The sequence below is a fragment of the Otolemur garnettii genome, unplaced genomic scaffold (assembly GCF_000181295.1).
Source record: "Otolemur garnettii isolate 467f Iridium unplaced genomic scaffold, OtoGar3 scaffold00204, whole genome shotgun sequence".
Taxonomy (NCBI): domain Eukaryota; kingdom Metazoa; phylum Chordata; class Mammalia; order Primates; family Galagidae; genus Otolemur; species Otolemur garnettii.
In genome coordinates this window covers 2,579,241-2,589,692 of record NW_003852599.1, presented here as the reverse complement: position 1 = coordinate 2,589,692, position 10,452 = coordinate 2,579,241, and the positions used below count along the sequence as shown (strand labels likewise).

At 50.5% G+C, this 10,452-nt stretch overlaps 1 protein-coding gene across 1 annotated transcript; it reads right to left on the bottom strand.

Annotated features, from left to right (window-relative positions):
• Positions 1-3,195: 3,195 nt before the first annotated feature.
• LOC100950680 (gap junction beta-3 protein-like) lies at positions 3,196-7,994 on the bottom strand. Its single transcript, XM_012812369.1, is given in 3 exon segments — positions 3,196-3,332; positions 3,335-3,866; positions 7,659-7,994. Coding segments are annotated over 3 exon segments (1,005 nt in total).
• Between the last annotated feature and the right edge of the window lie 2,458 nt (positions 7,995-10,452).

Sequence of the window (10,452 nt, the reverse complement as noted above, 5' to 3'; positions counted from 1 at the left end):
GGGGGGACATAAACATTCAGTTGACATGGGAGCTTGGACCAGGGTGAATGAATATGAAACAATCTGTTTACCTTGGGCTGTGACTCTATGTATCAATAGTGCATGTGGGCTGTGAGCTCAGTGTGTCCTATGCATGATCAAAGGAAGCTTGCAGTGTACCTCATGAGATGGGGATGGAGGAGGTAGAGGTGTGAACCCTGAGAAGGCCAAAGGGATGTGAGGGCCACCTTGTGGTGACAGCGATGTGCCTACACTGGGAACTCAGTGGTAAACAGTAGCCCAGTACATGCTGCATGGGATCAGTGAGCTGCACTGCTCAGAACACTCCAGGCCAAAGGTGAAATGAGATGTACAGGGCAGGGCTGGACTGTCCCTCCTCCATGGTCCTGGCCCACAGCCTGGAGAAGCAGAACTTGAGGTGCAGTCCATGCTAAGCATTCAGTCTGTGCTGGGGTAGCCAGTGATATTCTCTGGTTGTTCTCACCTTCTAGCTAGCCTTAGCCAGGCAGCCAGATTACCCAGGGAGGCGCTGGCATGCAGGTGGAGATCACCTCTCCCTGGGACATTTGTAAGCCTCCAACCTCAGCTAAGGCTAACCTATGATGCATCAGGCAGTCTTTTCTAAGAGCAATCATGCCTTGGTATTCATTGGACACATCAGCACTGTGTTAACATTATACCTACACGGTCTCCTTCTATCTCTACAACAATTGTGCAAATAGGAACTGCCCCTGGGGCTGTGCTGAATGCAGGAGAACCTCCATAGTTGACCACCTCCCTACATTGACCCCTTAAGTTGACCTAATTTTCTTTCTTTCTTTCTTCTTCCTTTTTTTTTCAGAGACAGAGTCTCATTTTATCACAGCCCGCAGCAACCTCTAAATCCTGAGCTTAGATGATTCTCTTGCCTCAGCCTCCTGAGTAACTAGGACTACAGGCGCCCACCACAATGCCTGACTATTTTTTGTTGCAGTTTGGCCAGGACTGGGTTCAAACTAGCCACCCTTGGTATATGGGGCTGGTGCTGTACCCACTGAGTCACAGGTGCTGCCCAGTTGACCTAATTTTTATAGACTAGAAAACACCACATGTACATATCTGTACAGTAGGCCTAGTTCCTTATGTTGATCACTTCCATATGCTGACCAGTTTGTTACAGTCCCTTTGGTGGACGACTCACAGAGCCTGTATGTATAATTCCTTTGCCCTCAGCTGTACTGTCCATCCTGGTCTGTGTCCTGGGAGACTGACTTACCTCTGACTTGTGGCTGGGCTTGGGCAATGGGAGCCACTGGCATTAGCAGGAGATGGGAGAGTGAAGTTGGGGGTTTATTTGGTTGCTGTGGTTGGATACATCCCAGAGGTGCTATCCACTGTTACCCTGGTATTAGCCCCCTGGTACTACAGTATCCCTGATGGGTTTCCTCAATCATGCCCATGCCTCTGAAAGTCTAGGAGAATCTCTTTAAAGTTACTGGGTTTGAATGTGCCATCTGTTTTCTGCTGGGCCCTGATGGATCCAATCCCATTGTATTGATGACAAGACTGAGGCTCTGAAAGCCTGCCCAAGGTGCAGTGTGGTGAAGCTGTGCTCATGAAGGAGTCAAACTCTGATTCCTGGGTGTGGAGAACAGTGGCAGCCCAGCCCTGGACCCTTTCTACTTGCCTGGCTTATCCACTCCCTAACTGACCACCACCTGTTCTGTCTACACAATGACCTTGCTGGCTTTGGCTCCTGGTTCCTGGCCTTGGCTCTGCTAGTCACTGAACGTTCCTCTGGGCTCGCATAGCTTTGCACCCTGTTTTGCTTCCCATTCTGGTCCAGCCTTGGGTGATGCTTTCTTCAACATTTCAGGTCATGCCACAGCACAGTCTCCTGCATTTCAGGTCATGACACAGCTTTAGGCACCCCAGGTCTGAGTCTGTCTCCCCCAGACTCTTAACTCCTTGGGCTCAGGTTCCACTTCCTTACACTGTGCCAGGATCCTGCCAGGGGCCAGGCATGGAGAAAATGCTCAGGGAAATCAGAATGATCTGAGTGAAACGCAGGCTGAGGCTGGGCCTGCATCCATTAGAGTGGACCTCACGGCCTGCTGAGAGTGTAGATAAGGAGTGAGAGTATGAAGAACAGGGATTGTGTGTTCGCAGGGTGGGGATGATGGTTGTGGAGGCAGTGACTGGGTGACAAGGGAGGAGGGAGTATCACAGTGATTGTGACACTGATGAGAGTGACAGTGATTGTGCATGTACTCAGGGCAGAGGCTAATGATGAAGGCAGGATGTGCTGTTGTAGAGGGATCACCACGTCCTCTTGTGTCCACAGCTGGAATCCCAACATGTACATTTTTAGTGTCTGCACCAGGGCCACTTCCAGCCAACTCCAGCCACTACCTGTCAACTTCAGGCTCGCCTAGCTTCCAGCCACAGCCCCCATGCTAGTTTCTTCCCCATGGAGTCTTGTAGGAGTGTGGAAGAACCAAGGACAGAGCCAGCCTGTATAAAACGCAGCCTTTATTGATTTCAAGGAAACCACGTTGGGGATGTTCCCATCAGTGCATCCACTCTGGGTTCCTGGGAGCAGGGGCTGAGCACAGAGGTGGGGGAGATGTGGGAGCACCCCTGCTTGAGGCTAAGGGACCAGGAATTTGTTTTGTGGGGGGCTCTGCTAAGAGGAGTGATGACACAGAGGATCTCTGGCTATCTTCAGCACCTTGCCAAGCTCTCTAGCCTCCAGACCTCACGTGAGGAGTCTGGGTGGCTTCCCCTGTGGGAGGGAAGACTTCTTTTGGTCTGGCTTGTTTAGCCCAGGGCGAGCATCTTTTTTAGTGGCCTCCAGGCCTCTCTGGCCCCTGTTGTCTCATCTTGGGAGCACTTCTTACCTCTCTTGAACATTATCTCCTCAGGGAAGCCTGGTCACCTCCTCCTGGGTTAGCTAGAAGTCCTGCTGTGAGTGTCCTGAGTGTCCCCTTGCATAGCTTATATACAGTTAATTTGCTTGTTTAAAAGTCTGTCTCCGCTGAGGGCTGGCACTGGGCCTGTGGCCAAGTGCCCACCAGCAAAAATTATCTGCCCAAACAGAAATTCAATAGCTTAGTGAATTCTAAGTGGGGTACCCAGCCCACATAGAAACTTCCACCCTGAAGCCCCTCCCTACCTGTCCCACTGGCAGCCCCAGTGTCACCGCAAGCCACAGGGTCAGATTGGGGTCAGCTTAGGTGTGGAAGCCTGCAGCTTGTTATCACCCAGGTCCGGACCCAGCTCCCCAGCCTCCACCAGCTTGTGGTGGAGCCAGCAGGTAAAGACCCAGCTGTGGAGGCTGCGAACGTTCAGAATCTGGGGGGCCTGTCCCTATGCATGCATCGCAGGAGCCTGTGGAAGATGAGGTAGCAGATCTCGCAGATGGTGAGCACAATGCAGACGGCTGAGGTGCCTATGAGGAAGTAGGTGAAAACCTTCTTCTCGGTGGGCTGGGTGATGCAACAGGCCACGGTGTTGGGGCAGGGCGCCACGTTGACGCACTGCACCAGGCGGGGCATGCCGAAGCCGTACCAGAGAGTGTGCAGCACGTAGAGGAAGAGGAGCTGGATGAGGAGCTTGAAGACGAGGCTGAGCAGGTACGTCCACCACAGGGCCCCGTGCTTCTTGCCTGCGTTGTCGTATAGCTTGGCACACTGGTCACCGTGCTTCAGGCGGTGGCGCCGTTCCCGTTCCTCACGGTAGGCCACGTGCAGGATGACAAGCACTGAGGGGCAGGTGACGAAGACGAGCTGCAGGGCCCAGAGGCGGATGTTGGAGATGGGGAAGAAGTTGTCATAGCAGACGTTGGTGCAGCCTGGCTGCTTGGTGTTGCAGTCAAAGTCACACAGCTAGGCTGATATAAATTGGATTCGTCCATCCTTAGGTAAGTGCAACCAATTAGAGCTAATAGAACCCTAAAAGATCAGTTACAAAAACAACAACAAAAAAGGGGGGAGATAGGAATGGAGAATTATGTAACTCACCACAAATACAATTAAAGAAAGCACTTTTTACTTTAAATTTCTGAAATGACCCCCAAACACAGTCATTTACAGCTGCAGAGCAGCATTTCACAGGGAAACAATAGACATCAAAGAAAAAATCATTGGTATAGTGGAAAGATGTTAGAACTCAGCAATGGAGAACAGTGAAATTATTTTATGGGGAAGAGGCTTTGCTTGTATTTTCACAGGAGATGACTCTGATTTTGTCTGGGTCCCATCAAGATTTATTATTATACTGAGGCAGGAGACACGCTTGAGCCCAGGAGTTGGAGGGTGCTGTGAGCATGATGCCATGGCACTCTACCCAGGGAGATAGCTTGAGGCTCTGTCTCAAAAAAAAAAAAAAAAAAAAAAAGATTTATTATTATTATTATTTTTTGCAGTTTTTGGCTGGGGCTGGGTTTGAACCCACCACCTCTGGCATATGGGGCTGGTGCCCTACTCCTTTCAGCCACAGGTACCCCCCTCCATCAAGACTTATTAAGCTCAATCATGAACCTAAATCAGAAAGAGCAGAAGACTGCCAAAAAAGAAAAAAAAGAAGAAGCTGGTATACTCTCATCAGAAGGCTCCGAAGAGAAACAACCATCACAATGGATTGATGGCCCTTGCTATTTTGCAGAATAAAAATTTAAAAAGGGGGAGATGTAGGGGAAATGTTGACTGAAAATGCCATTCTTGGCAAGGGAAAGAACCCCCAGAAAAAGAGGAAAATTAAAAAGCAAACTGTGGGTGGTACCTGTGGCTCAAAAGGGTAGGGCGCTGGCCCCATATGCCGGAGGTGGTAGGTTCAAACACAGCCCTGGTCAAAAAAAAAAAAAGCAAGCTAACTGATTTGGAAGAAATAAAAGTCAGCTAGTTTACACTTAGGCTTGCTGTTGGTAGCAAGCTTCTTGCCTTTTCTGAAATTGTAGCCTGGTGGGGATATAGCTTACAAACACCCTGCTGAGTCTGTGAGCACTCAGAGGAAAATCATGGCCATAGAAGAGACTATGGCAAGTCCTAGCAAAGATATATTTTCTAGAGCGTTTCCTTCCTATTAAATAGGCAAAGCAGATACCCACTGTGGAGATTTGCATTTGCTCGGGGCAGAGACCAAGGAAGTAGCTTGAGCCCTGAGAATATGGGCAGAGTAGCCTATATCCCTTATTGCAGAGGAAGATCCTCTGTGGTGGTGATGGGAGGAAAATGCCTCCCTCCCAGCAATTCCTCAGAGGAGATTAATGCTGGTGGCATTTTACTCCACAGAGAACTAGTGGAGTTTGACACATCCCTAGAAATCAGTGTGTGTGAGATCTCAAGCAGTAGGCTTTCCCAATACAAGGCTCAGCTTTCAGCTTTCAGCTTTCTGAGGGCTATTCTTCAAGTCAATAATAATAATGGGAGTTGGTATGCTCAATCAGAGAAACTGCTTGCATCTTTATTCCCTCCCTCATCTTACCCTCTGGGCAAGTAGACTTCAATAAAATCGGAGCAAACACTCTGGGTCATTGCCAGAATCCCATAAGTGGGGAATGGGCCCCTGAGCTCCCACCATTAATTCTACTCTATGTCTTATGTCTCTTCCTTTACCTTTCTTTCTTTCTTTCTTTTTTTGAGACAGAGTCTCACTTTGTCACCCTTGGTAGAGTGCCATGGCATCACAGCTCACAGCAACCTCCAACTCCTGGACTTAGGTGATTCTCCTACCTTAGCCTCCCAAGTAGCTGGGACGACAGGCGCCCACCACAATGCCCAGCTATTTTTGTTGTTGTTGCACTTTGGCTAGGGCTGGGGTTGAACTCATCACCCTCTATATGGGGCAGGTGCCCTACCTGCTGAGCCACAGGTGTCACCCTTTACTGCTGTTTCTAACTCTGTATTTCTTCAGTCAATTGCCACTAGTATCCACAGGTCTTAGTGGACCCTGCTATTGGGGTGAAACCTCGACACTTGGAGCCCAGTGACAATTGGTGTCCAATGGGTTCTTGCGGATTCTGAAGTTCGCCTGAGTGACGTTTGTGGGGAAAATTTGTTCTCAGCAGTCGATTCCTGGACATGAATCTTCCCAGCTTTGGTAGTCTTGCAAAGCGTCTGGAAGCATTTTCAGGGTAACAATGGGAAATACCAGGTTTCACTTCTCTCCCAATTTGGATGTAGTATGCTTGCTCTTAAAGAAGGTGGGGGAGGTGTCTGTCAGTTTGGAGACTCTGTATTCTCTGTTTGATGTGCTCTCAAATTTCTGTCCCTGGTTTATAACAGAGGGAGTTTTAAACATCACTGATTGTGGAAGGGTAGGCAGAAAGCTTGCTGAAGCTCAGAAATGGGATCATTCTTTCCCTGTTTCAACTTGGTCAGTTTGGGTGGCTACTCGTGCACTGCTCATGCCACCATCTTGTACTGAGGAAATGCACACCTTGCCAGAATCATTAAATAGATCTCATGAAAATCTAGGAACCTCAGAAGATTCTTTTAGTGAGATTTCAGTTCAGAATGTTGGAGAAAATTTACAGGAGTCAGTTCCCCCATCCACAGAGTCACTCATAGATTTTGATCCTGCAGGGCCATCCTCCCCTCCCTTTCAGAAAACACTGCGGTAGCCACAGCAGCCACTGCTTACAAAGCCACAGCCAACAAAGTTTGCTATTATCTTCAAGGTACCGGTCTCCAGGCCCTCCTTATCAGCCTGTCTGTGGAGACATTTCTATTACATATAATAGTAAGCCCAGAAAAGATCCTTGTGCCACTAAACAACTTTCTCAGCCCAAGTCAAGAACCCACCTACTCATGGATTCTTGCATAAACTATGGCATAATGGCAGCAAGAGCTTGAGGAGAGGAGGAAGGATGGAGTTACCCAGTTATTTTAATAGCTCCCGACCCAGTGTCTGATGATCAGTAGGGACCAGAAGGGCCCCAATGGGTGCAGTGGGAAGATCGCTCCTTTAAATTTTTAAAAGATCTTAAAGCTTACAGTTACACAATATGGTGCCAATTCTCCTCTCTCCTTTTGTTCAGAATTCTTTAAAATCTACAACCGGAGATCAAAGACTCATACCTTATGATTGGGAAACTTTGGTAAGAACTAGCTTGAGCAAATCTCAATGTCTACAATTCCGTACTTGGTTGTCAGACGCTGTGCAAATCACAGCTCAGAATGACAGAGAAATATCCCAATTGCTGAGGATGAACAATTAGGAAGTGGAGAATTTAACAATGTTAGCCGTCAAGCTGACATGACCTCTGAGGCTCTTGAGCAAGTAGGCCAATGTTGCTTAGAAGCCTGGAGCAAGATCCAAACTGAGGGAGAAACCTGTCTGTCCTTTACAGCAGTGAGAGAGAAGGTCAATGAGCCTTACCCAGATTTCATAGCACTTTGACAAGATGGGGCTTGAAAGGTCATGTCTGATGAAGCAGGCAGGAAAATGATCATGGAACTCATGGTATACAAAGCTGAGAATGCTGAATACCAGGCCTCCATAAGGCCAATAAAAAAAGTTCCTCCAGGAGGAGACAGACTTTCTGTCAACAATCCTCTTTTAAGAAAAAAGGAGTTGATTCAGCTAAGCAAAAAGAACCACCTAGTGTGTGTCCTGGATGTAAGAAGGGAAAATATTAGAAAACTTTATGTCACTCAAATTTGATACTGAAGGCAAACCTCCCCCTCCTTCTGCCGCTGCTGTTGCTTCTGCCGAGATTGGTACATGACGTGGCCCAGGTAGACCAGGGTGGGGGTGCTGATGAAGAGGAACCGCAGCACCCAGTAATGGATATGGGAGATGGGGAAGGCCTGGTCATAGCAGACATGGGTGCAGCTCGACTCAGTCATGTTACACTTGAAATCTGACTGCTCGTCACCCCACACCGACTTGCTCGCCAGCTGGAGGAAAAGGATGTGGAAGATGAAGAGCACCATCAGCCAGGTCTTGCCGACCACAGTCGAATGCTCCTTGACCTGGTCTAGCAGCTTCTCGAGGTAGTCCCGGCTACCCATGGCTCCCGGGCTTCTGTCTGCAGGGAGACAGACATTGGCATGTCAGTGCAGCATCCTCCTCAGTTGGCCCTGGCAGCAAGCCTGCAGGAGGGCTGCCATGCCCACTCTACCTTCAAGGACCCCCCAGACTCAGGAAGGTGAAGGACTGGCCTGGGTGCTCATGCTCTGCAGGGCTAGTGGGACCCAAGATGGATCTTTGTGGGACGGCTGCCATGCTCTTTTCATGGCCCCCATCTGCTTCTCTGAATGGCCTGGGTATGGTTGGGGTCCCTGCGTAATCACAGCTGTGTCCTTCTTGACCCTATCCAGAACCCCAGATGGCCACAGCCCAAGGAGATGTGGATCAAGTTGGTCCTTTGCCTATAGGGCTCCCAGCAGAGAATTTGAGGGACTTATCCAAGGGAGCCCAGGTGTGCTGCCCCTCCTCCCTTTTACTCAAGGCTGGGGACCTCCAGACAGCGGGGGATGGTGGTGGCAGAGGTGTTATCAGCAGCTTCTTAGGCACTGGTCTCAGGTCCCTGCCCCCTACCCCTATATCTAACCCCGCTGGCCTCACTGTAACCTTTGAGCTTGCAGAGAGGGGATTTTAGAAGCTGAAGGCAGCATCTTCCATTAGCTCCACAGGTCAGCAATAAGGAACAACCTAAGTAGCTACACTTGGTCCTGTCCTCTGCCTCCACTCTCACCCTTCCCCTCCAAAGTTGTTGCTGCCAAATTCTAGGCTCTTGAGAGGAATCCTCATTGCAGGGCAGAGGAGGCACAGGCCACAAGATCCCCAAAACCATGGGAGAGAAGGAAGGTACGGGAAGGAGTGAAGGTCCGGGAGGTTCCTTTTCCCAGCGCCAACCAGGCTGCCAACAGCCAGGCTGTAGAACCTCCGTGGGTTCAAATCTTAGCTCTCTCGTACTAACTGGGGCCTGGGGTAAGAACAATCTGTGGAGTTCTTTAGTCTCCTGTCTGGTCAAGGGCAAACAATAGTATTTCCGCCTCCCAGGGCGCTCTAAGGATCCAAGGAGAAGACGGTAAGAGTCTGGCTTAACACGGAACCTGGCTGGGCAAGCTGAAGGAGCGGCAGGCGTTCCTTGTCCCGCAGCAACCCTCAGTCCCCACTGCGGCGGCACCCGCGTTCCCGTCCCACCTCCCGCTGGCAGGTGGCGCCCCTGCCTCCTCCCCGACTCACTGGGTGCCTGCTGGGCGGCGCAGGTGCAGGTGGGGACGTTGCCAGAGTAGCGCCCACTTGAGCGCGGCTGAACCTGACAGCACCAGGGCGGGGGGGTGGGGGGGGGCAGGAAACGCGACAGGGAGGGCCACGCGGCGCTCAGAGAGACGGGGGCGGGGACTGGGAGGTGCAGACTCCGGGAACTCACTCATGGGAGGTGGCACCATGAATTGGGGGTGGGGAGCAGAGGAGCTCGGAATCCCCCGACCCTTCCTCTCAGCTCCCTTTCCTCCAGGTGTTCCTGAATAACTAAACTCTCCTCCTCTCGGGTTCTTTGGCCACACAATGGACGTCCCCCCAGGCCATGATCCTTCAGGTGGCGGGATTTGAGAGGGTTGCAGTAAGAGCTGCGGGTCCAGGCAACTGGCAGGCGTGGGTGTGAGAGGTGGATAGATGGGGATGAGGACTGGGGACCGCTCATTTGTTGGGTGACCCTAGTATGCCAAGACTTCGCTAATTATGTCGTGAGAACCCCATGGGAGACAGGGGTTTTAATCCGTATTTCCTTGAGTCCTTGGTGGAGCTGGGGTCTTCCCGAACTCTCAGACATCCCCACGCCTGGGCAGGCTACCCAATCAGAGGTCACTAAGCAACTCACACGGGTCCCTGGAGTCTCCTGCTATCGAGGACCTCCTGACCTTTAGCTCGGATGCTGTTTTCATTGCTCTAAGTGGTGTATCTGGAGGAGTCCAAAGGAAAAAGAGGGAAGAGCAGACCCTGCTCATCATTGGTTCAGGCATCAGCCCCAGTGGATGAACGTCAAGGAGCGTCTGCCCTGCTGCAGACTTTCGCCTGGAGCTGAGGCTACCACCCTGCACCTGCCAGACCTGGTCTCTGGCCTCTGGCTTTCACTGGCTGATGCAGGGATCGAGCATATCAGCCCTTGGGTAATGGTAAATTACAAATCCGGAAATTGTCTTGAGAAGTGCGGGGTGACTCTCAGGAAACTTGGTTAGAAATATTTCTCCCAGAGTTTGGATCAGGCAGATGAAGGGGGAAGAGAATTCTAGGCCTGAGCATGAGCAGAGGCTTAATGGCTTGGAGTGGTGAGGTCTTCAGATGGTGGCCACCTGTGCTTCCTGGGATAAAGATGAGGATCTATTGGTGGCAAAATCTAGAAGTTGAAACTTTGGATAGTACCTACTTTTTCTTTCTTTCTTTCTTTTTTTTTTTCTGAGACAGAGTCTCACTTTGTAGCCCTTGGTAGAGTGCTGTGGCGTCACAGCTCACAGCAACCTC